The sequence below is a fragment of the Neodiprion pinetum genome, chromosome 5 (genome assembly GCF_021155775.2).
Source record: "Neodiprion pinetum isolate iyNeoPine1 chromosome 5, iyNeoPine1.2, whole genome shotgun sequence".
NCBI lineage: Eukaryota > Metazoa > Arthropoda > Insecta > Hymenoptera > Diprionidae > Neodiprion > Neodiprion pinetum.
The window spans coordinates 3,478,541-3,505,725 of record NC_060236.1 but is presented as its reverse complement, the minus strand read 5'-3'; the positions used below and the strand labels follow the sequence as shown (position 1 = coordinate 3,505,725).

Sequence of the window (27,185 nt, the reverse complement as noted above, 5' to 3'; positions counted from 1 at the left end):
CTTCTGAGGTACAGAGAAAAATACATAGATAAGTTTTTTTTACCTAGCGCTTTGCTGTTTAGTCAGAGATTTTTCTGTAAAACTTCACTCACTTACGACGTCCAGTCATCGGTAATAATCAAAGAAAATTTATCTCGTTATCGCAATCGCTTCAAACTCTGTAAGAACGTATCGCAGTTCACGAATGTACACGCATACATACGCACGTACGTAGGTTATAAAAATCAGGTTTTTGTGATATTCTAAAAATAAAAATGAGTGATAATAACGGCGAACCACGTGACTGCCTAATCGACAAAAAATCGCTTGAACTAATATTCAAATTTCGGTGAAATTTGATTAATAAATAGGATGGCATATACATAATACATATGGAGGAGGAGAATTATAAAATCCAAATATTTATCGAACGGTAAGTACAAATTCATTTTATTATTGCTTGAGACTCCACAGTATGCGTGTGTGTGTGTGTGTGTGTGTGTGTGTGTGTTTGTGTGCGTGTTTTTTCTCTATATTTCGCTTTCAATATTGTTATTATTGTTATTATATAATTCACGGTTTTTTCTTTCATATATCAAGCAGTTTATTTTTGTGGTATTTTTTTTTTATACACGAATAATCGGTATAATTTCAATTTCCGACGATAAAGAGTCTATCCGTTCTTTCTCAATTTAGAATATAAAACGGTAAACATGTTATCCAAAAATATCTTATCGCCCGATCGAATAAGGATATCTATCGTTAACGTACACTTTTACTTCGGTTTTCTCGATTGCAATTTCGCAATTAATTTATTTACAGTAAAACGTGGGCGTAGTTTTAATTTTTGCGCGTCATTACAATAATTACGGTGACGATACACGGATACATACATCAATACGTGTGAATTACTACAAATATTACTTGGAATTTGTTTAATTAAAATCATGTTGTCGTAAAAAAAAAAAAAAAAAAAAAAAAAATTGATTGACACAACACATCAATATTTCATTTATTTCCAAGATGAACTACATTATCATTAAAAGATTTAAGTAGACAAACTAAGGATGAAAAAAAATAGAGGCATGAGCAATGCTGACTTAATTTTCTTTCTCATGTGTTCGGGAGTAAAAGCAACAACAACAATATTAATAATAATAACTACCCCACGGCATTTGCATGATACAAGTACATTGAATTCATCTAACTAGGAGATAAGAAAAACGGATGAACCGATCTTCTTGAATCGCTGCGTCCACGTCAATAAAACGTAAGCCCTTATCAAGTTCATACACAAGGCGTATTCAGTATTGTAAAATGAAAAATAAAAACCTCGTTCTCTGTCCAATAAATACATCTCTTCTTTTTCACGCGCGTGCATTGTATATTGAAATTTCTCAGCGCGATAGGTATTTGATCACCGTGAATTAAACCCGCGGTTTGTTATTTCGTAAAATAATAACAATAATAAAAATTAAACCCGCGACCGTACTGCAAACGATATTATACGCTATGTATATCGTATTATCAATTTTATAATAATAAAAATAAAGATGATAATAATAACAATACATACTGTGTACGAAGAAAAAAATCATTAACGGTAACGAGTAACAATAACTCAACACCTAAGTATAAATCGCATGTGCGGATAATACAAGCCGATCGATCGGCATCGAAGCGACCAAGAAAACAGCAAAAAAGAAATTACATTTCGCTTTGAAGGTATACTTTAATTAAATAAGACAAACGGAAGGAAAGGAAAATTTTCGTTAAGACGCGTATGTTTCCCGAAACCGACGTTGAAGGTGTTGGTAGGCGGTCAGAACGCCGTTCTTCTTCTTCTGCAGTCTGCACGGCGCTGATTCCTGAACGCTGGTAGTCAATTTAGTGTCCAGCGGTTCTATCCGCGTATCGTTGTCCGGATGAACGAAAAATGCTATCGAATGACGTCCTCGACCGCACAACTCTGGTATCACGACTCTGTGTCGAAGGGCTGGAAGCTGATCTCTCGTCCATGCGGCCAATATGTCACCGGTGTTCACCAATATCGCACCCGGCAGATGACCAACACGACTCCAACGCTCGCCGTGAGGCGTTTGCACCTCAAGACCACCTTCGCTGTCCTGCGATTCGTGAATGCAAAGAATAAAAAAACCAAAAAAAAAAAAAAAAAAAGATTCAACGGTTAAGAAACGGAAAATGTAAAAACAAAAGAATACTCTGAGTTTCGAAAAGCGTTCTCCAGATCCGAATGTATTTCAAAATCAGGCTGGTCAGTCGTCCTGAAAACCTTAAAAACCATGAATTACGTTTTATGTATTGTATATTGAAAAGTCAGGGAACTTTAGCAAACGTTTGCAGTTTTTCTTGGAAATTTTTGAATTACAGAACTGAGTGGCCAACCTGATTTTTGTTTTCTTGGATATCGCAAGAAACTGGTAAGTATAAGGTGTACAAAGATTTTTCGTGACATGTTTTAATATCAGAGCAACAAACGTTATCGAATAACATTAAATGAATGTTATAAGGATCATCCTCACCTGTGCGAGTAACGTGAAAGTTCCGTAATCTCGATGGGCACCGCAACGCGTTAGTCCTGGAACAGGAGCTCCCAATGGTGGATAATATAGTAGACGCAAGGTAGATTCGTTGCCTGGGCCCAAAATTTTGGTGTGTTTCGAAAGCAGGAAATCCGCCGGTTGTTCAAGCGCCACGGCGAGGGTCTGTTTTAAGAATTTTTTTTTAAATAAACATAAATATTTGTCAATTAACTCGCCGAAACTTGAAATATAATTATAATCGTTTATCGTAATACGATAAAATGAAAGAATAAAGAATAGAAAAAAAATTCAATACACTTATCTCGATCTTATAATCTTTTCAAATCTGCACGGGTTTGATCGATATTAGGATTATTATACTATAATAATTTTGATGTATAATCTTATCGGGGCAAATCGCGTTTTAAGATTTTAAAACCGCAAACGGCGACGATGATTTTTTTCTATCTCATCTTTCACAGTGAATGCATATTTCTCTCTCTCTCTCTCTCTCTCTCTCAACAATGTACGTATACACATATTTCAATCTTGCCGGTAAAGCACCGCGTGTAATCGGTTCCGCTTATATACTTATCAATCATTATTTGCGACTCCTGATAAAGTATGAATCAATTTTATTACCATGTCAGATGTTATTGGCATGCCATGTCTATTAATTTCGTGATTTTCATTAATATTTTTATAAACAACTTGACGGCATGTTTGAAATTAGAATAAATCCTTATTGTTGCTATAATTATTATCGTTGTTTTTCAATAACGTACGGTTAGAAGCATCGCAGAGAGAGATTTTAAATCACGGGCAAGTTCGTCGACCGCATCGCGAAAACCGGGAACTTCCTTTTCCGGCAAAACACCGCCGCTCCCAGTTACGTTGAACGCATGCCTCGACTCCTTCTCGTCGTCTTCCGAAACTCTGTAAAAATATTATGTGAATCACACAAAATTTAGATTGCGACAATAGGTGATGCGTGTCAATATATCTACTGCGCGTAAAACAATGTCTAACGATATTTGATGCGGTGAAATTATGTAAAGACAAAAACAAGAAACGAACAAATTTGCCAATTTTATAATAAGTGTACTCGTATTATACCAGCTGTTAAAAAAATACGAAAAACTCACTTTTCCAGTCCAGGTTTCACGTAGCCGTGATTAGATGCCGAATTTCTTTCATACTTGACGCGCTCCTCGTCAGGTAATTCGCAAAATCCATCCAACGCTCGGTAAACCGCTTTCAGCTGAAATTAAAGATAACTCGTCGTAAGATTAATATATTTAATACAACGATAATCGATTCGAGTAAAATAAATGTCATTCAAAAACCCGACAAAGTAATAAGTTAAAAGATGAAAAAGAACAGTAGAAAGAAAAGAAGAAGTCCGAACAGAAATGAATATTCGCAAATTCGCAGACATCCTTGACCCTATAAACAAAGTTCTGTAATTCAGACGTTTCAAATTCGCGTCTGACACATATGGTCACCGGTTAATCAAGGATTTCAGCTCTTACAATTGTTACACTTGTTCGTATCATTATTACTGTTGTTGTTATTATAACCTCGGGTTGCACAGATGTGAACCTGAGCCAAAAACGTCGTGTCAAAGCGTACACATATACAGGTATAATAATATAATGTATACGCTGCGGACACACTTTAATTGGCACAATTTAATTTACACTATACGTACAAAAACATGATATATACATATATAATATATTGTTAATTTATCGTCGTGGGAAACTAATGAAATTTAAAAAAAAAAAAAAAAACAATTTTTCAACAACAACAATGATACAAAGTTACGTATAACGTGGGCGAAAATTAGCCGCGAATGTTGCGAAATGGTTTTCTAAAAATGCCAATAAATTCGTCGGTAAAGACTAACAATAAATAGAATAGCTGACGGGATATAAGAAGACATAAAGCAACGAGACGGGTAAAAGGTGCAAAAATAAAATAAAATAAATAAAAAATAAAGACATAAAAATTCAGGCGATATAATACGAACTATTACACGTATAACATAATATGTATATAATTTTACTACCGTTCGCGCAATAAAAGATTGTTTAATCGCGCGCAGGAAATTTTACGGGGTAGAATAAAGCCCGGAGGAAGTAATTGGCACACGCACGCATTGCCCGCAATGTGTTTATAATAACAGTTGTACGCATGTAACATGAATTGGGTATACATGACGTTGGCGGTTTTCAATTGTTTGCACAGATGTTTCGCTTATGCAGAATGTAATTAATAGTTTGCGTGTGTTGCCGCTGCTCTTTACGATATACGTATAATAACAGTGATAATGATGATGATGGTAAAAATAATAATAATCTACACTGAGAAACATTTCATTTGTTACAGTAACTAGAAAAATTGAGTAAAACAGGTATCGTTAAAAAAAAAAAAACTGTTCGAATATTTTTGGAATAACGAAAAACGAGGTACGCTTAACCATTTTGCGCTATCGTCGATCCTTTTTTTGTTATTGCAAAGCAAAATCAGTTTCCGAGGTTTAATCTACTTTTTTAGTCAAACAAGGCTTTAACGTCAATTTATCCTTGCACGAGCGTTAAATTTTCGCAACAGTTGCAAGAAAATATAGCAACAGCGATCGTAATGAGAAAGAATATTAACGGATACCAGACTTTCCGGTAAAAGCTGGTAAACTAATTTTCATTTTTTACCTAGAACTGTATTTTTCGATTGTGTTAAAAAAAAAAAAATGAAAATAGTCAAGAACCGAGCGGTAACCGAAACTAAAATTTTTTCTCAGCGTACAGGGTATTCCGTGCAAACTTGAAAAACAAGTTAAACCCGTATTACCGTAAAAATTGTTGTATACGGTCAACTGATATAGAAATTTTGCAACACCGAACCTACGTTACGAAACAAAAAAAAAAAAAAAAAAAACCAAATAAAATATCTCGCAAGTGAAAATTTACAATTTTGCAGCCTCTCTCTTTCCCTCCCATCTCTGCGCATTACACCTACATCGATACATCATTCCAACTTTCGATACGTTATTCAGCTCTGTCTGTGTGTATCTATACGTCGGTAATACGTATATATAATATATATATTGCGCGCACACACACACACACACATGTATGTATGGTATGCACACGATCCACGATGCGCAAGATAATGACTGGGGGACCGGGGGAGGGGGGCGGTTACGAAAGTACGACATTTACGTGCGTACGGTTAATACGGTATGTATATATGCATGTCGAAACGAGTACATCGCATGACGAACATCGAACGCGTCGGTGTATTTTACGTTGCACACACTCGCACACGCTGCACTCTGCGAACGCGATTAGAGACACTAGCGCTGCATACGGGTATACATGTATGTATTTTATGTATGATGCGTGTACATACGAGTAGGCAAGACTCTCTCGCCCTAGTTTCCCTCACTCACTCTCTCTCTCCCTCTCTGGTGTTGCGATTTTGCAGAGAATCGTATTATACGAACTTAGGCAGCATATACATGCCTATACTAAATCTACATATCTATACGCATATGTAAATTTACATAAATACAGGTATGTATGTATACATACTTATACCACGTGCCAGTCTCTCTGTGTCCTACTGGCCCACTATTCTCAATTCTTCGATATATATGTGTAGCTAGCATGGACCGATGATTCATTATTATGCTTTTGAGAGAAAGAAAGAGACAGGCGGGAGGGGGAGGGAGGAACGGCGAGAGCGAGAAACGCCTACAGATAAATTATATTTTAAAAACCAGCCGCAGCCATCCGCGGGTATGCCTTTTTATTTATTACATGCCGATTCATTTGCGTATATAATATACATACCTATATAATGCATATAATACCGTGCTTAATTATAATCGTTTGTATTTGTTTAAAGTTTCCGTCGCGAAGGACGTACGAATGCATTTATTTTTTTCAAGCGTTACGTTGATGTAGAAAAAAAAAAGAAAAGAAATTTACTTTTTTTATTTTTATTTTTATTTTTTTACTTATACTCCTTGTTCCTACCTTTACCCTCGAATGTCGGGCAAATTTTTTTCAAACCGGCTAGGCGAAAAGAAAATAAAATAAAAAAAAAATTAAGAAATGACGCAAAATAACGTGATAAAGTATAAATCGTGTAGTGAGAAGAAGATATAAAAAAAAAAAAAAGACGTAATATATCTGCAGGTAAACAATGAAACGAGACGCAATAAATAATTTTAAAATCTCGACTGCGGCGCATAAATATATATTATACGTTATTACAATAAATCAAATTATTCACATTATTTATAAGTATAACAAGGCTGAGAATGTTGATAAGGATGAAAGGCCAAGATATTGTAATATTGTTCGCTAAAATGGCAAAATTAATTACAGACAAGTTTTTGTTTTGTTGTTTTTTTTTTGTTTTTTTAATCCCGATATTGGTTTAAAGAACGGTTTGTTTTTTTTCTCTCTCTTGTTCTTCTTTTTCAACGTGTCAATCGTATATAAATATAAGTATATGTGTTAAAAATGAAAGGTACCTTGCAGTCCGGTATCCCGTGGTTAACAAGAAGGGCCAATCCTCTTTCGGAAAGTGCTTTAAGGAGCTTCCGGGCAACTTGTTTAACAACTCCTTTTTGGGGACAGCGTTCCGTCCCTGGAATCAGTCAAAAACCCATTTGTCGCGATATTATTATTATTATCATTATTATTATTAACAATAACACGCGGCGTTTCGTGTTGCATTTAAAATGAGATACTCGACTTTTTTTTTTCTTTTCCTTTCTTCAATTCGGGGATTCAAAATAGGGAGGCAAAAGTGGAAAAAAAAATCAATGCTACAATTATCTCGCTTCTCAAATTTTACCTTAAAATTGATGGAAAAAAAAAAAAAAAAAATAGTTTTGTTTCCTTTCGCTGACGGTTTTTAACGCTCATGAATTATTATTTCGCAACGCATTATACACGCGATCGTGTTACTATATCTGTAGTAAATACGTACGTACATATGTTGCGTATAATGTATAAAGGTTTATAAAACGGTGATAATAAATCAGGGATTGATCAACGTTAAATGTTGCATTACGCAATACAGTGTAAACAAAAAGAAGAAGGAAGAAAAAAAAAAAAAAAAGAAAGAAAGAAAAGCTATAGTGATAAATTAATCAAACTCGCAATTATCGAACAATTTAACGCAAGATATATTATATTTGTGTGTATTAATGCATAAATACACGTACGTAAACATCTGTGCGGTGTATAATTGTAATAAGATGCTAATTAGAAGAGTACATATCTATTTATATACTGTGTTCGCGCGTTAAAAAGCGAAAAATACACGTACATACGTATGCATACCATATCGTTTTCCAATTAGCATCCGATTGTGATTAACGCGTTATATGCGCGTCGTATGATTATAAAAGCCACTGTGTATAATAATTCGTTTTTTATTATCACCTATGCAAATTAAAACCGCGAACTACGCGGTTATGAAGTTTATTTTTTTTAATATTTTCCTTCCATTTTGTGGCCAAGAAAGCGACGTCGTCAAAACACGCTCAAGTATATTCGAATTCGATGAATTTTTTGATCGCAAACATTTTGGCGAAAAAAAACGTTTAACGCTCCGAGTCAGTGGTAAGTAGGATTTTTGCCAACCGTGTTATATCCGTTTTTTGTACAATTAGAAAACTTTTTTACGTATTTCTTTATGCTTTTTTTTTTTTTGTTATTTAAACCGACTTGTTTTTGTTGCTTATACTTTCTTTCCACAGCAAACATCCAGCTCGCTCAGAATATTATTAGTTAATAATTTTTATATATTTCCATACGCGAATGATTAGCTTTTTAAATATTCATTAATTATATGTCATCAATGAAATATTTTTTTCAAAAATATTTAACCTTCTTGTTTTTTTTTTTTTTTATGCTCGTCTCGAAATAAATTGCGCGCGAAATCGAGAAGGTCTTGCAGCTTGAGAGGAACTCGTTTATAATTATCATTACTATACGTATTTGTCATCTCATATTCAATTAATTCATTATCGTCATTTCTTTTCCGCACGATACCAACGATTAATAAATTTTCTTTTAAATTTCATTTTGATATAGAATATAAGAAATAGAAGATAAATAAGAAAATGATGAATAAAAACGGAATAAAAATCATCTCGAATCTTCTGGGCAATCGATTGACGTCAGAATTACTTGCAAATATTATTTACGCGCGTAACGTTTATAATCTTCGTAGAATTATCATACGAGAATCTAGTTTTACACCTACGAGGCGTTGAAAATGAAGCACAAAAAAAAAATAAAAAAATTGCCGCGAAAGAAACTGTTTCGCAAAAATGAAAAGAAAAAGAAGAAGAAATCAAGTCAAATTTTCATTTATGTGTACATATATATATATATATATATATATATATATATATATATAATATCAATAATATTTGCGATACACGTCATGATTAGTTTGTCTTTTAATTATTATATATATATATAAATTTTCACTGCAGTAATTATAATTTCATTCCAAATCTTTTCAATCATATTCTGTTTACTCCGCGATATCGTCGCGAATAACGCACACACGTAGGTATATAATATTAATAATTTTCAAACGCGTTTCGTAACTCGACTATACGTGATAATAAATCCTATACGATTCTAATATATAACTTATACAACAAACACTTACGGGCCTATTTGTTATACGAATAGTTTCGCGTTCGCATCAGCGTCGTTTGAATTCTTGTTATCATTATTAGTTTTTCTCTAATTATGTGTTTATATTTAATTTACTTGTAAGTATATATATATATGCACACTTTATAGATAATTTTTTACTCGAATGAGACAATTACGAATTAGACAATAGGCTCACACCAATGCATATCCGCATGTATTGTACATAGATATGTACAGGAAACGCGATTATTATATATATATATATAATAATCGCGTCTATATATATATATATATATATATAGACGCACACACACGTACATAACGTAGTTACATACCTATAACGATTGGCACGTATTGTACGTATATATATGCCGTTTTCATCGAACGTATGCCTAGGCGTATCTCGAAATAGCAAACATTGCACGAACCAACCAACCAACCAAGCAGGAAGTCAAGAATTATAATAAGGCACATACAGCAGTGTAACGCAGTTATGCAGGAAAGACTTTTGTCGTAGGTATGTTTGTATATATACACATTGTTTTAATACCACAGATTATCTTTATCTCTTTCTGTATTTGTACAAAAAAGAAAAGAAAAAACAAAAACCTAGTATTCTTCTTCTTCTAATAGATAAAAAAAATAAAATAAAAATAAATAAAAAGTAACGACACGTATAATTTGTTACACGTTGTACGTATATTGATGCGTGCATACGCATAATTACAATCGATTGTCCAAGTTGTAAGAAAAAAGAGAAAAGAAAGAAAGAAAGGAAGAATGTTCTGCGGCTCATCTTCGCGCGTCGCTATAATGTTTATGTATTTATATAAAACTGTATTCATTCTATTAACCGACAATATTATGTTGCTACATTTTTTTTAAGCAATCTTTGCTATACCATCTTATTTTCTTATGTGTCACACACACACACACACACACACACACACACACACACACACGAAAAAAACAACATAAAAAAAAAAATTTTACGTTATAATGTAGTATTTTTCCACCCTTATATTATATGAATATGTGTGTGTGTGTGTGTGTTTGCATATTTGTATACGCACGTAAATTACGTGTAATCTACGTATTAATGGATGTCACATGTTTATATATCACCAACGTTATACATAGGTGTATAATAATATAATATACGTCACGTGTATGCGATATGCGACACTTTTGTTGAATGAACAAATTTAGGTACGTTATACCTATATGTATAAACGCGCATGTAAATAATTTACTGCAGATATTTCCTGGCCGATTGTTATAATATATAATATATAATAATAATAATAATAACAGTAATAATAAATATGTCGATCAGGCTTGATAATATTTTTTTCGGTTTTTCAACGATCCCAACAGAAAAAATAAAGAAAAAGAAAACACAAAAAGTTGAAAGATATGTTCATTTATATTTCCTCGGTTCAATTACGACATTATACGCGTGTGTGTTTATATATGTGTACACACAATTGCGGCATATTGTCGACTTTGTAAAACAAGCCGTGAGTCATATACATGCGGTGATGTATACTTTTCATTATATTTCATTTCCTTCTTTTCTTATTCTCCTTCTTCCTCTTCTTCTACCCAGGAAAAAAAAGCTTTCGTCTCAATCCTTGTACATACTGTTTCTTTCTTTCTTTCTTTCCTTCCTTCCTTATGTATTTCGTCTTCTCCTTTTTTTGCCTTTTGTCTCAACGAGAGAATGGAAAACGGAAACACTCCGCCTCGAAAAATTCCATACTATATATAATATATATATACGCATATAAAAAGGTTGCTTAGTTTCCCATTCAAGTGTATTTACAATACGTATGTATGTAGATTCTAGATAGTTTCGAAACGACGCAACTCGCCTGACGACAAAACGATCAAGGTGGTATATAGTCGACACGACTCCGTGCTTTTAACTGCCTCGGCGATAAACGATCGCGTTTGTATTGTACGTGTACGTACACTTGGGGAGAATGAATCAAGACGGCTAATTTTTTACACTAGACAGTTACGTTGGCAACGCAGAGAAACCTACAGCGCCACAGTCGGCCGAGCGCGAAACAAACTCAATCTCGATAAACGTAACATAACCCATGACCGTCGAATCTAACCTTAGAATACCGTGGAGATAATGACGTGTTGGATTGGCACGTATTTTAAGGTTAGATGCGACGGTCATGGTTTATGTTACGTTTATTGAGATTGAGTTTGTTTCGCACTCGGCCGACTGTGGCGCTGCAGGTTTCTCAGTGTTGCCAACGTAACTGTCTTGCGTAAAAAATTAGCCGTTTTGGTGTCAGATTCATTGTCCCCAACTGTACGTGACTGTGAGGTTATACGGTGTGTGTATAACGTACATGTAGGTACGTTACACGTTGTACGTAGATTATCGTCGGCAATATTCAGCCACTGACGTCTGCACGAATTCTTACAGTTATAAGCGAATGTAAAAGAAACAGGGAAGGAAGAAAGATAAACAGAAAAACGGACGGAGAAAGAGAGAAGGTAAACAAACAGAGTCTATATCTAACTAGGTGAACCTGAACGTGAAACAGGAAGTGCAGTATTCAAGCCATAATCGAGTGTCATTGGTATTCTATTTATACGCAGTAAAAATCGTTTTACATATCGGTAAAACAAAATTGGCCACGTGCAATTTCAATAATATACGAATATAGAAATAACGTTTAATTGTAAGACTTGCGATTAAATTTATCCAAGTTAATTCAGCGTGAATGATTGTTAAAATCGATTTCTTCGTACTGGCTTGAAAAAATCATGACTTATCGAGCAAGTGTACATCATAGAAATAGGGAAAGAATACAATCTTTCTGGTTTTCAACCTAGCTCCGCCTTAATAGCATATATAGATATGCTATAAAATATATTACATACTTGAAAAATAAATATGAAAACAAAAGTAGAAAGAAAGAAAGAAAATACCTGTAAAGAGAGGAAGGAAAATCGGGAGTAACCGATCCGTACAAAGGATAGAAAGGCTCCGTACACACTGTAGCGTAAAGGCCTTGATGCAGAATACAATGCGCAATGCTGCATCTTTGTCTGTAGCTTTATATGCATATAACATTTAGTATATATTTAACTCACACCGATATATTATAATAAATTTCATTTGAATCTTGCGAAACTTCGAGAACGACGGGAATTAACGGGAAACAATTTTTCTTTTTCGCGTCTTGATCATATTGAAGTTTGGCAATGTATGCATCGTGACGATTCATGCCGAGGAAAAACCGTTATTCCGCCATTTTGGAATTGCCTGAAATTCGGTAAACCGTAATAAAACAAAATATACTAATATTTCGAAATCTTACTTCCTGAAAAAACATTGCAAGATTTAAAAAAATAGTGATTTTATTTTCCCCCAAAGTTTCATTACGACAACGTTACCAGCTTCAACCTCGTGCTTCTTGTAAAAACTTATTCCAAGTTTCGTCGTATGAAAATTAAAATTCGCATACTTACACATGACTAATGTATAAACTTGTAACTGGGTATATTATAATATAAACGTAAATTGCGTACAACCGGCGTCCACGGTCATCCAGCTTTCGAAAATTCTCGTAACGGTTTTATGCGCATATTATATACATATATACAAACAGATATGCGAATTCAGAGTCGAAGTAAGCGAAATCGGGCCTCGATTATAGGTCGTAAAATCGATTTGTATCCCTGTATAAAGCGTAGAGGAGAAAAAAGAAGTTTCGAAAATCGTTGCGTGTTTTAAATATGAAGAAAGTCTTTACGACGGAAAGAAACATTTCATTTTTACAAAGAACGAAAGAAAGCAAAAATAAAACGTACCTACATGTACATGTAGTACATCTACAATAGATCGAATATGTAATGTGCATAATGTACAAGTATACGTTAAATTGTACGAAAAGACAAGAAATTCAATCAATCAATTAATCAATCAATCGACGATAAGGATATCTTAATTAAATTTTGTCCCCTATACGGTAGAAAGAAAAAAAAAAAAAAAATAGAATTTAACGCATCAAATCGAATGAAAAATCTAATTTTTAACTTCTGTACCATTATGTATGCATACAGGTATATATGTGTATATATACTTATACAATGTGTACACAAGAGGAGGGAAAGTTGACGTCTAGACACACGACACAGCAGAACGGTGCAACATCAATGTCACGTCACGTTGCGTACAGTTTTAGTACATAAAAGCAGCACACATGATATACGTGTGGGGATGTGTCGTATGTACATACATATTATCATACATACACGATACGAGCAGCTGTTCAACTGTTAATTTAAAATCACCCGACGAACTAGCGTCATCTCATATAGCAGCATAATATGAAATTAACCGCCTCTTCTTGTAATTCAAAGTCATTCGTTCGTTCACTCGTCGCTTTATTCCATCGTGTTGTACGTAATCTAGATTCTCTTTTTATCGCATCGATAAATAACAGATAAAGATTGCTGGGAAAGGTTTTACACACAGAGACGTATAATAATAATCGGCAGCGAAAAGGGATGAGAGAAAAAAAAAAAAGAAGCCAAACAAATAAACATGTAAAAGAATAAATTCAATAACGGTGGAAGAAAAAATCGCTAGAAGAATAGACACAGAGTATATTAATTTGCGACTTTTCTTTCTTTTTTCTTCCATCAACGTTGAATACAGACTTTTTTTTTATTCCACGTCGTTTCACTATTAATTTTCTTTCGTTCTTTTTTCTCCTACGTCCGCACTTCGGCGTTATTAACATTTTTTCATATTCGGTTTTTCGTTGTTGTATTTTTAATTTTTTACAATTTATCACGAGGCAAGTAATTAAACGCCACACCGCTTATCGTTAGCCTTGATCAATCAGTCTCGCCAAATGTGTGCAAAGAGGAGAGCAAGAAAGCAAGAGAGCAAGAGAGAGAGAGAGAGAGAGAGGGCAAAATTTCAACGGTCGTTCTCTCGCGGTTTAAAATCTTTCGGTTGCGAATACGTTACACTGCATATATTTATACATTATATACACGTTATATACGTTATTATATATTATATATATATATATATATATATATACGTACGAGGAGCGTTCAAGAGGGGATAAACAGACATTCGTATCTATGAGCTGTGTGTATGCATACACAGACACACACACACACACATGTATATAACGTACACTTGCAAAGTTTTTCGTTGTTAAAACAGGTTCGAAGTTACAATATATCCGCGTGCAGAAGTTCGCCGATATAAAATATTCTCAATTTATTGCGATCGTTGTTAATCGTTATTACATACACTCAATATTTCAATACAAAGATCGATTCGATTAAACAGTAAGTAATTGAAGTATATGTAACAATACAGGATCAAGGATAAATCACTGAAGGATAATATTGAAAATTAAGAAAAAAAAAAAAAAAAACAACGTTCCAAGATTCGAAAACTGCACGTGTATCACACAACTCTGCGATAATTATTACCAATGTATAAATGCTTTATAACTTTTGCCTACGGACGCACACGCACGCATGAAATTGCAGAAATTTCGTTGACTTGCGAGGTTTTATATAGCAAAACGAAATGAATAATCCGCAACCGCATGCCACTGAAATTATTGTACATGTACGTATATATAATATTCCTCTTATATTTTTTTCAAATTTAAAATTTCATTGTTCGAACGTGTTTTTTTTTTTTACACAATATAATATTTATGAAACATAAGATTCGGAATAAAAAAGTAGAAATAAATGACTAGAAATCGATCGAATCGGTAGAATTTTTAGGTAAAAACAATAATTAAAATAAAATTAAACCGCCGTTCAAGAATTTACACAAACATAACATCATTTATAGGATATATGAAATTATATTTATACAGAGGTTGAAGGTTTGAAATTTTTCTATCTTATCGAAACAATTTTCCCTGTAATATGTGCGTGAGTTATTATTTATTTTTAGACACAACTCACGAATAATTGATTATACAGTATCAAAAAATTATCGTCTTCGTTCCTATTTTTAAATTTATTTGTTTCATTCAATTTTTCTAATTAAATTAATTCGAAATTACGCGTAATTATTATTCCCAGTATTGCACAGATTATATATATATATCTCTTCTTATTAGTCGCGCGTTAATATTACAGAATACAGAATATAATCTTTTGAAACAAAGGAGATAAGTGCTGAATATTCTTCAATGATAATACACAGGTACACATACACGTTATTGTTTCGGCATGAGAAGCAGCAGCGAGGTGGGGAAAAAATAAAAAATGAAACTGGCAATCAGGGCCCTACTGATTTTTTCTTACCGAGATAATTCCGAGTCTCTCGCTCTCTCATCGCATGTGCGTTAAGTATATTATACAGGTACATATAAGGTGGACACGTTTGATTGATGACCGAATTGAAAATCACGCAACGCCGTGTACTTCGATTATTATTTTATTTCTTAAACTTTATAATTGCATGTGAAAAAAAAATAAATAAATAATCGAAGCGGTAAATTGAAAATAAAACGATGAATTAAGAAGGTTAAATTATTAACGAAGAGGAAAATATAATTAATACAGTATATATACGTATAATAAATATCAAATACGTACGAATTATCAGTATTAGATTTTACATTTATGCCTGAAATTAGTGGGCGTGAATCTAGCTGCACTTTTACGTATGTGTAATAAGAACAAAAAAACCTTTTTCACATCATCCGATCGCTCGTGTTTATAATAATAGTTTCGTTATGCAAATAAATCAAATACACAATAAAAAGTGAATAATATACTAGATTGAAACAAATCCCGCGATATGAGAAGTTCAATAGACGCTTTGTGCTCACTACATTAACACAGAAGAGAGATCATAACCTCAAATTTTACGAGCTTTTGAGTGAGTTCCGAGAGCGTCCTGCATTCATCATGTACGAAGAAGGATAGAGGAACGGTAAACATGCATTATACGTACAGCCAAGAGGTTTCAAACAAGACAAAGAAAGAAAAAGAAGAAAGAAGGAAAGAGAGTGGTATAAAAAAGTTAGTGAATGGCGGAGTCGAGAGGCTGAATCCTCTGGAACATTGGCGTAGACCTCACGCAAAATAGCGTGAACAAAGTCCCTCCCTCCCTATTCTTTTTCTTTTTTGCCCCTCTTCGTCTGTCTGCATGGATTCTGGAGAAAAAGGGGTCGAAGTTGAAATTACGAATTTTCTCGCGGCGAAGCTTAAAGTAAAGAAATCAAACTTTGAAGAAACATCAAAGTTACGAATGGTCCTTAAGCCGACGCTCAAAGTTCATTTTGTTGTTTCTTCTAAGTTCGATTTCTTAACTCCAAGTTTCCCCACCAACTAATCCGGAATTAGTCGCTTCCGGAAATTTTCAAATTCGGGACTTCAACTCCGCCCCGGAAAGAGTTATACAGGTATAACAACGCGAGAGAAAGGCAAAATAAACAGGGTGTTTCGTTTGACCCGAGTTGCATCGTTGCGAGTTGCAATCGCTGCAAGGCTGCACGAGATTTTCTCGATTGCTATTCGAGGCAGCGTGCTCCACGCGTCACCAACGCGGAAAGAAAACCGATTTGCACGTATGCAATGTGTAATGTTACGTGCATGCATGTGCGTATTTATGCGACAGGCATGCGTGATGCGGCGAGCTGACATCGCACGCGATATACAAAAGCTACCGCAAGGCAACCTCGATTCATGCATATATATTTTATACGATCAACTGTGTTAAATGTAAATGCAGAGAGGAACAAGAGACGGAACCTCGGAACGTTCTAGCTAAAGAAAAGAGGGGTTATTAAGAGGGAAATCCATCATCTTCCGTCGCGCATTTCCGGTCTCCCAATACATATGTCTGGATATCTATATCTACTCGAGTAGGTGTAAGTAACGTAGCTCCGAGCGACAATGTGTGTGGGACACTATTTTTTCTTTTTCATCGTCAATTTTCTATCTATAATTCTAAATTCCGCGTGCAATTCCAAAGACGTTACATATCGTCGTCGTTCGGGACTAAAGGAGACTGGCTCTGATCTAGAATTTAGATTCTTGATTTCTCTCTCTCTCTCTCTCTCTCTCTCTCTCTCTCTTTTTTGATCCTATAGACGAAGACCGTCCTCTTCCTTCGCTCTCCTGCTTCTTCGTCTTCCATCCATCTTTTTCTCCAACGACGATGAGAACTGCGTGAAGGAAGTGATCGTAAAAAGAAACGTACGGTCGGTTGGTCGGTTCGTTGGCCGTGCGCCCAGACGAGGCTAGACGGCCGTTACACATAAATACATTCGTACAAGAGAGGAGGAGAGACAGAGAGAAAGATAGAAAGAGTCGAGTGATACTTATAAAAGAATTACGAGAGTCTAGACGGGACTGAGTCGCGTGTATATACCTACGTAAAGCGAAAAAAAAGAGATGCCACTTATCGTTAGACTTTTCAAATCTGCGTCCTTGCGTGAATGTCGTTTTCCGATATCCATTCATTTATTTATTTATGGATTGAAATGCATCAGAGACAAACTACGTTGACGCAAAATCTATCGTTTATCCGTTACAGCAGAAGTTTTATCAGCTGTTCACGTATACATATACAACTTTTTCAAACCAACAATCTTGTATCGAGTGAAATCGAAACTCTCACAGTCTTTCTTCACGGGATTTAGATATCCGATATATCCACTCGACTGTTGGTGAGGGTGCAACGAAGATCCTTAAAGATAATCCAGAGTCCGAGTAGGTAACCGGTTGTTTTTCGAACAGAGAGAATCGGCAGCGGTGTTCATCGAGAAACTGACAAGAGAGGAGGAAGAGGAGAGAACGATATAGGAACTACGCGGTAAGAGAGAAGAAAGGGGCAGTGATGAGATGAATGGGGTAAAGTAAAAAGGGAAAACGAGAGCCAGAGACGGGCTCTGTCCCCGAAGGCAAAGCCCTGGAGTGTCATGCGTGTCATACATGTGAGCGCGTTTCTCGTTGCTAAGCAACCAAAAAACATCAGCTACTAGCTGCCGCTGTCGCAACAACGATCGAAAAGGCGAAATGTCAATGCTAATGGTCTACGGTGTTTCGTTTTATCGAAATACGAGTTGAACAAACGAACATCTTCGTTCGAACATCTCGGAGCGCGAAGTTGGCCGCATAGCGTCCAGCGTGGCGAGTATAAACGATACTCTCCAGTGTTTTGTTTTATCGAAATACGAGTTGAACAAACGAGCATCGTCGTTCGAACATATCGGAGCGCGAAGTTGGCCGAATATCGTCTAGCGCGGCGGCTACAAACGATGAAACGGAAACTATTGTATAATTATAGGAACCCAGACACAACATACTCTCCCCGGTAGGGTGGATACAATAACCTGGAAAATCCCTTTCGTATGAATAAAATTGCACAAATGCTTTGAAAGAAGTGAAAGAGGGCGGACGGCGGTTAGTTAAATTGGCAAAAACTGATGTCAACTCACCCATATGCTCGAGGTCTATAATCGGGATCTCGCATTTGCTCAGAAGGGTCTCGCAGCCCTTGTTAACAGCAGTCGGTGCCGAAGAGCAGCTCATCTTGTCGACAAAAGTCTTCCTCTTCTTCGTCGTAAAAGGCCGTCAAAACGATCGCAGCTGTAATAATTTCGAACGTTGACAAATGAGCGTCGTGCGCGCACGTTTTTTGTTTTCACGAACTTTGTTGATAAAATGAGGGGTAGAGGTAATGAAACACGGTGTCAATGCAGCGTGAATATCCAGTAAAATATCATAATAGGTATTAGCAGGAGTGGAAATAGTAGTGAAAATATCGACGGTAACTCAATCACTGAACAGCGTGTAATAAACTCCCTGTCGAAACTACTGCGGGGACCGACTCGAAGAAGCCTCTGTCAACCACCGCGAACGAAATCAAAAACAAACACATACACAGTACACACACCCACACACGTGCGCCCCACGAGTGATTTTCTTCAGGATCGGTCTGACCCTAGCGGTAGCCGTACGAGACAAGTTTATTGTGGGGCTGGTGGTGCGGCAGGTAGACGTGTACGTGGCTATGGACTGGTGGGCACATGCTATGCTGTCTGTGGGGCGGACGACTTGGAACTGAACTTACTCATACTCCTCATACTCACCGAACCAGCCGCGCGGAGTTAATCCCCCCCCCCCTTCACTGCCCCTCTCCCGCTTCCCCGCCGCCCCCTCGCCTAGCGGCGAGAAACGTGTTCAAAAACTCGAAAGCGACCTCGCTCGGCTCCAACCTCAAACGCATGCACAGCCAGTGGCGTAGGAGCGGAGAAAACCGAGGGACGCGTTGACCTCGCTCGTTTAAACGTATATATTCTGTACCCGTTTTTTTTTTCCTTGCAAACGAAAACCCGTTGCGAGACGTTTTCTTATCGCCTTTCTTTAAGAGTGGTTATTTCGCTTTTCCTGTACAGTAATTCGATATTTGTACGATATCGATCGAGGCGATGCATGAGATTGTACCGTCGAAATTAAGCAAATGGTTTTTTTTTGTTTTGTTTTGTCGTTCCTGAAAGTTTTATCGATACGTTACACACGGGATATTGTATAACATCGTTGGAATTTATTAACCTACGTATAATACACATGCTTGCCGATTTACCGAACGTAACATTACATCTTTATTACAGTATAATATACCGATTCGTAAAACTGAAACGATTCGATTTTCTTTTAACGACGCGTTTCAAATCTTTGAAGAAACACGAAATAGAAATAAAACATACGCATTCGGATCGATCAATTCCTATCGGTTAATTATGGAACCCGAGGAATATAATAGGCTGACTGATAAACGTTCGATTTTAAAGATGAGCAGTAAACTTTTATGGATTGTAGGATTTGTGTGTGTATATATGAACTGCAAAGAGAAGGCGTAAAATAAAAATAAAATGTATTTTAAAATCAGAAAAGTCAATCTTCCAAGAGATGTAAAATGCGGTCCGATTGTACACACATTATACGTACACGTACGCATACAGAAGGCAAGCGATGTTACGAGAGTCGTTTTCTACGAACTGTATTTTTTTTTATCCTCATTCTCATTGGTTTATTACAAGGAATAGCGGGCTGTAACAACTATATACATATATATGTCATTTAAGGTTGCTTTGTCTTCGGTTTACGTTTCATAAACCAAACGTGTGCATATTATGACTTTCAAACGTTTATTTCTTTACTTTTAACCGTGTTTATTTTTCCACACACTAATACGTCGACGAATCGATAAAATATTTTTAATTATCTCACCACATGACGTTCGTTAATCGTGTAGTTTCTACGACCTATTCTACGCGTTCGAAATTCAAATCAAGAATTCAAATTTCGAACATTATTAGCTACATGCATTAATAAAATTCTGAAATTATTCTTATTATTCCGGTATTTTCTATTTTTCTCTTATATCATTTTCCTGGCAAATGCACTCCGGAGATTGAATAAACTATCAAATCACTAATTGCAATCTCGAGGTGTCGCAACGTCACGACTGTCGTCTGCATGCACCACGTCTCTTTCGGGTGATATTTAGAAGCGATGATATTTCCGTCTTCAGAAATTTTCCCGCTCGCGTATAACGAGGAAAGTGTATCGTTTTACGGATGTGTTTGTCGGGTATAAAATAAGATCGAGTATCTGTGTAGTAATATATGAAAGGATCGGATTTCTCAATGACCACTCTACCGCTTTACGTTATATGTATTCACCAAGCTGCTATTTGTATAAATGTCAAAAATATACGTTCAAGATCCATCATATACGTCGTTATAGGTGAAATTTTTGCTTTCAAAAATATACTATATACATACAACGCCTGAAGTGTGAAGAGTCCGGCATTCCAGTGAAAATGTCATTCCCAAAACGTTCTTCATTGGATAGTACTGCAAGTATCGTGTAGAAAAAAAAAATACTTACAGAAGCTCGACTAACCAGAGAATTTATATTCCAAACGATCTACTGATCGTATATATAGAGATGTGTGTGTGTGTGTGTGTGTATTTTTTCATTTTCAATTTTATTATGAGAATTTAATTGCTCGCGACGTGATGGACTAGAGGGGAAATTATTCACCTAGCGGATCTTTTATACTCGTACTGCGTACGCACCGCGTAATAATAGAGTTGCATATAAGTAGAACCCGTGGTCGGCGACAAACCCGCAACAATGAGAACGATGTGCGGTGTGCAACTGCAGCGGCTTTGAAACGACCTGCAAAGACGAAAGCGTCGCCTTTTTACGAAACCTTCAATTCAAAGTTACAACGGTTCGACGATATATTCAACATTTTTTATAAATTTCAAGACAAACAGATATCGGCATGCGCAGATCTGCGATCGATGTCTATCACCGGGTTGTGAAACGAACTTTAGTTTCTCAAGACCATTTTTCGACATCCCCTTCGGACTAACCATCGATTTCCGAGTCTTTCGAGATGCTTCAGTACAAAATTGCTAATCGAGAATTGAAGTGGCACGGATGAACAGAAAAAAAAAACAAAACGTGAAAATCCGGAACGATTTAAAGAAACACGCGTTGATAGACGTTCTATTTTCTAATTTCGCGCGCGGCACTCTTGCTTCTTTATTTGTCCATCTTTTTTTGTTTGCTGTTTTCTTTTTTTTATTTCTCATATACTTCATAAATTCATGTACATACACCGCAGGTATGGTATATTTATAGTGGTGCTGCCTGTATTTATTTATCAATTTATTTCGTTAGGATATTGATGAAAAATGAATCAGCAATGATCGCGAAGAGTTATATTTAGGCGAGCGACATGACGCGATAAATGACGACCGACGATTTATTCATATTATAATATTTATTCCCACAGCTTTGCACCGCTGCAATAACTTTCGCACTGTAATACTCGACTCGTTGAAATTGATAAGAAAACGTCGTCTGAATTCCCCTCACATTTATTACTCAAGCTTCTTATTCCTTTTGCTTAATACACAATATTATTATGTACACTTACATTATTATAGGTAGCCCAGGAATTATCTCACTGCCAATTTCTGCGCCCTGCACGCTGACAAACAGGAAAAATATAGATAAGATATGTTGGAAAAAATATAATTATTTCTAAGCAAAACAAAAAATATCTCTTGAAAAGAAAGAAATAAATAATTAAACTTGTCCGAATGAATAAATCAATGAAATAGCAACGTGCTTCAAGTTTATTTCTACATATTATACCAACCTCATCTAAGTTTTGTAAAAAGTTGTATAAAAGTATATTCCCTATATTCTCAAATTCGATAATACTTTGGGATTGTCCTTCTACGCCGATCACTGAACAAAGCCCACTGGGTTAAATTCAAGAGGAGACAAATTATTGAGGATCGCGGTTCTGCAGTTCCTCCGGTCTCTGGATGTTTTCGCGTCTGGCAAGGAATCGAGTCGCGTATAATACTGAGTCTCTGCATCTAGCACGTGAATGAATAGCCGAACCGATTTTCCCCCTCCAAGCAGTTCCCTCGCCGTGTTTATATCCAATTTAAACGCAGGTCAGCCAATCGTTAACAGTGCATATGTACAACATTATATAAGTTGATGAAATTTGTCACATTGTGAAGCTACAAGAGTATTCGTCCCGCCCACCAACGCTGTTCTCTTATACCTATATAGGTATCTACGAAGCCATTATCTCCTCGTTAGATCTTTGATGGTATAATTGATATTATTTTCTAATCAAAGAAGAATTCATCGTGCACATTACCCTGCCACCGACGTACGCAATTCTTATCGCAATTTAGGAGTTAGAAACCGAGACCAAGGATTTATAATTACTCGCGATTCGCGGGTCTTCCTTTACCGCAAAATCCCCGACGATAACGATCGTTCCGAATTGTATTCCGCCTCAACGGCGTCTTTGTACGTATGTACCTTATACAGATTAATTTGTAGAAAAATAAGGCAATATTATATATATTCAGAGACGGATAAATAAAGATATAGATACGATCGGATTATAGACTCCAGGTTCCATTTCAGGGTTGAAATTGCAGTTTTTCAATATCGAAATAGGCCTCAGCCCCTAATTTTTCAACAAATACGCAAAGATTTCCGAATCAGATAACGTGCTCATACTCGATATATGGGTATATACTATATATGTATGCTTTATAGATAAAATACGTGTAGATACACAGAATAACATCGATCAGCGGTTGTAGACGCCTCCATATAGATCGTTATTTATCGACAGTTACGAGTTAAAATTAATTAAAAACACATTCACACCGAACGGTGTGCTGAAGACACGGTAGATAATTGACCGACGCCATTATCAGCAGCTTCGTGCAGCGCGGTGTATGTATAAGTGAAAAGTATCGAAAAAGCGATTGATCAAGCCTTTTACGATATTATTGCGTTGTGCCACAGGTATAGAGGTGTCCTTGCATCGGGCGCACGCAATCTTGTGCCGCAGACTAGCAGGATATAGGTATAAATAATTATAAATCTCGATGCATCGGGGCTGCGGGAAGCGGAGAACTCACTGCAGTTTATCAGCTTCTCTCTTAATTCATGCCGCGTACGACGGCTGTCGAAGAAAACGGAGCATGGCTGATATTCTATCGCCCACGCAGCCCTTTAATCTCGTAGCTCGTTCTTCATACCGAATTTATCTACCTCGGTGGATTAATTTATCGGTATTGAATCCGTGGCTGCGGCGAGGCCGCAGAATCAGGTTTCCGCCCCCTGTGATCCACACTGCAGTCCTTCACTTCTTCTCATACATCTATTGATTTTTTTCTTCTCTCACGATCTCATATGGCAATATGCGTGTGCACATAATAAATAACGTACCTACATATCCATCGGAAACCGGTTATATATAGGCATATATCTGGCTTGCAAATTCTCGTAAATTCACGTACGCGAGATTCGACTGGAGAATGAGATCAAAGGAGCAAGAATTATAACGCCGGTGAAATTCGTTGCATGATCTCTCGATCTTGGATCTGTTCGCGGATTCCTGACGTAGATCAAATTGGTATCGCGATCAAGACGGCTCGAATTAAGTGACGTCAACTCGGTCGGACGGTGCGTTTTTGGCCGCATCGTTTTTTCGGCACTCGATGCTCGGTGTGAAGACTCGGCCGAATTCTCGCGGCCCCGCAGCCGCCGTTGCACCGCGTCCTGGCCGATGTCTTCTTTGCGGAACTCGTCTTCGACTTTCCCGAGGACGGAGGCGGCGACGGTGACGAGCTACTGCAGGAGCCGGAACTCCGGCTGGAGATCGTACTCAGCTTCCCGTTTCTTCTTCTGTTCTTTGCTGCCGACGAGTTTGCACGATCGCTACAAGGCGAGGTGTTGCCGGTGGAGCTTAAATTAAAGAAAGGCATTCAATAGGACCAATATGTCGAGTGTCTCTTAGAGTAGGTACAATTGTTACAATTGTTAGTAAATAGGCTGCAGGGCTTCTAGACCACCAAAATTTTCCCAAGTCTCTAAATCGACCCACTCCGCACATTTCAAATTTACCACTTTACCTCCGCTTCCACTTGTCGAGTACTTTTGCGCATTCCGCCTGCACACATTTAAAATTTCCACCACTTGCGCATGCATCGTAGATCGATTTGGGGACTTTGAGAAAGATTTTTTGTGGTCTAGAAGCCCTGTGCAGTATAGTTGAAACTCGAACAGGACCACGAAGCGAAACAATTAACGAAACATTAATCTACCTCACGTACGATGTACTGGATTGATGATCAAGCAGCGGGCACACAGACGGACATTTTTCCGTGCATTCGCAGAGGGATGGACAATCCGATCGAAAAGGTCTCTTGGCGATCTGCGGAGAATCGGAGTTATAACGATGGGGGTTCAATTTAACAACGTGAACACTGTTTTACTAGTACCGTGCGATTAATCGATTAATCGGCGGTTTCGATTCATATACCGATTAACCGCAAGTTCGATTAATTGATTAATGCAAAACTTTCGAATGATCGATTAGTTGCAGAGCACCAGTTTTTAAACTTCCAAACTTGTAACGGCCTACTTTTAGCACGAGGATGGCTAGAAGAATCTGCGTGAGGACGAGGAACGCGGAAACGCAGTAGGCGAGTGCGGCACTGCGGAAAACCAGACGGCTCAGGACTTCGGCGCAACCTTTGTCGTTTATGGTATCTGCGTTCATGGTAAAATCCATGTGAAAACAGGGTCTCATCGATCGGAGCCTGCAGCAGCTGAACGGCACCGCCATGGACCGGAGATCCTCGTCAGAAATCCTCCGCTGACTCGACATCTCGTCCCGCGATGCATAGTCCGCTTTCTGTTGACAGTGGTAGAGAAGGTTGCAGTTATAGTATACTAGGTACAAAACACGACATAGGACGGCTCACACTCGGTCTCGTGTAAAAAGGCGAGAAACCGGATATGCTGAAAGAACACGGGCAAATTCTCACCTGCCAATCGAACGCGATCCAGTCGCTGTAGCCGGCGTGACCACAGCACTGCAAGGTGAACTGGAGCTGGTCGATGGTGGTTTTGTGCGACGATTCCTCCGCGTAGAGCATCATCGAGGCGTTGAAAACACCGGCAATATCCTCCCGCCGTATGTTGAGGTAAGCACCGAAAGTCGCGATAACGGCGGCATTCATCAGGGCGCAGAAGAGAACCGCGATTGATAGGCACTTCAGGAGCCCTTTGAGACACCGGTAGCGAGGTTCCCGTCGTCGCCTGTTATATCGATAAGGTTTAACGAACGGTTGGTGTTGAAAAGGACCCCGCAGAATCTTTGTGGAAATTGGCTGGATTTACAGTATGTTACTGATTTTTGGGACTTGTATCCATGAGAACTTTTAATCGGGAGGATATGTACTATAACATACTGGGAGCCAATTTCCATAAAGATTCTGCGGGGCCCTTTGCCAGGAACAGGTTGAAAACTATGCCGTTGGGGAAAAATTGCGTTTTGTTATCGGTGCACAGTGAGCGAGATAGATAAATAGTACAAAGCCTGCGCTCGAGTGTTTTACGCTTCTAGGAAGTCGGGGAAAAGTCATCCAGCTCAAACACACGCGTTTCACGTGCAGAGCGGCTGATGTGGTATGCATGAATGTTGATGCTGATTGCGATTCAGTCACCGCAGGACTCACAACGCTACCGAGAATCTTTGAATTTCCCACTCTGCCCGGAGATAACGTTTGTTAACTCGATAGTGTTTGTCTTTACTTCTGGATTGCGAAGACTGTGGCGAAGGCTGCCGGCCCGCCTAGACAGGCGGACACTACCGTCAGGATCAGGGGTACCAACCCTCCAGCGAATCGGATCACGTTCCACTCGGCAAATATCCCCACGGCAAGAAGGAAGAGACGTTTCCCTTCCAAGATACCGAGTCCAACGGCTATCGCGTGTCCGGTTTCGACTTCCCACCCGCACTCGCAGCTCGCTGCAGCTTCTCGAGGCTTTTCAACGGGTTTTAATCTCTTCGATAAACCGTTGCACAGGCACGCGATACCACCCATCCGTCATTTGTCGTCTCGAATTTGATCGTCAGCCGCGGCTGAAAGTCTTCCTAGCTGTTGTGGCACCAATGGATTTTTTAATAACTGCAGGAAATATTAAAGCGAATTAAATCCACTTGATAACGGATCGTAAACGTGAAAATTTGTTCAAAATCGAAAGTTAAATTCCATACTTTTTTATTCTGTGCAGAACACTTCGGATAGAGGTTGAAATGCTGCGTAGTTAGAATTAATATCGGTTTTGCGTCGACATGCATAACTGCCGGATAATAACACATATGCATTATATACATACCGAGGCTGTAATTGCGCACAGCGATTGAACGAGCGAACGATCGAAAACGTTACATCGTTACAAGTTACGTAATTGTTTCTGCTGCGGTATACTGTGCAACGGAATTGTTACCAATGGTTATTACCTTGCGTCGCGCACAGATGTGTACAAGTATAATGTACATATTGTATACATACGT

At 37.4% G+C, this 27,185-nt stretch overlaps 2 protein-coding genes across 9 annotated transcripts; both read right to left on the bottom strand.

Moving 5' to 3' along the window:
• Nucleotides 1-401: 401 nt before the first annotated feature.
• Nucleotides 402-23,195, bottom strand: LOC124219184 (uncharacterized). Of its 4 annotated transcripts, XM_046626433.2 has the most exons (8): nt 22,437-23,195; nt 22,212-22,265; nt 18,691-18,841; nt 7,069-7,184; nt 3,668-3,783; nt 3,308-3,458; nt 2,523-2,705; nt 402-2,105 (listed from the first exon to the last, which is right to left on the bottom strand). In XM_046626433.2, the coding sequence occupies exons 3-8, from the start codon at nt 18,782-18,784 to the stop codon at nt 1,752-1,754; spliced, it is 1,014 nt and encodes a 337-aa protein (XP_046482389.1). In that variant the 5' UTR covers nt 18,785-18,841; nt 22,212-22,265; nt 22,437-23,195; the 3' UTR covers nt 402-1,751. The 4 variants fall into 4 exon arrangements, with proteins under 4 accessions (XP_046482389.1, XP_046482390.1, XP_046482388.1 ...); XM_046626434.2 differs by lacking the exons at nt 22,212-22,265; nt 22,437-23,195 and adding an exon at nt 19,149-19,321; XM_046626432.2 differs by lacking the exons at nt 22,212-22,265; nt 22,437-23,195 and adding an exon at nt 19,136-19,320.
• A 145-nt stretch (nt 23,196-23,340) lies between these two features.
• Nucleotides 23,341-27,117, bottom strand: LOC124219181 (uncharacterized). 5 transcript variants are annotated; one of them, XM_069135971.1, is made up of 7 exons: nt 27,008-27,086; nt 26,886-26,927; nt 26,420-26,766; nt 25,651-25,924; nt 25,245-25,517; nt 24,925-25,034; nt 23,341-24,565 (listed from the first exon to the last, which is right to left on the bottom strand). In XM_069135971.1, exons 3-7 carry the CDS (start codon nt 26,710-26,712, stop codon nt 24,268-24,270), a joined length of 1,248 nt encoding a protein of 415 aa, XP_068992072.1. In that variant the 5' UTR covers nt 26,713-26,766; nt 26,886-26,927; nt 27,008-27,086; the 3' UTR covers nt 23,341-24,267. The 5 variants fall into 5 exon arrangements, with proteins under 5 accessions (XP_068992072.1, XP_046482379.1, XP_068992071.1 ...); XM_046626423.2 differs by lacking the exon at nt 26,886-26,927 and having other exon boundaries at nt 27,008-27,117; XM_069135970.1 differs by lacking the exon at nt 26,886-26,927 and having other exon boundaries at nt 26,420-26,796; nt 27,008-27,102.
• Between the last annotated feature and the right edge of the window lie 68 nt (nt 27,118-27,185).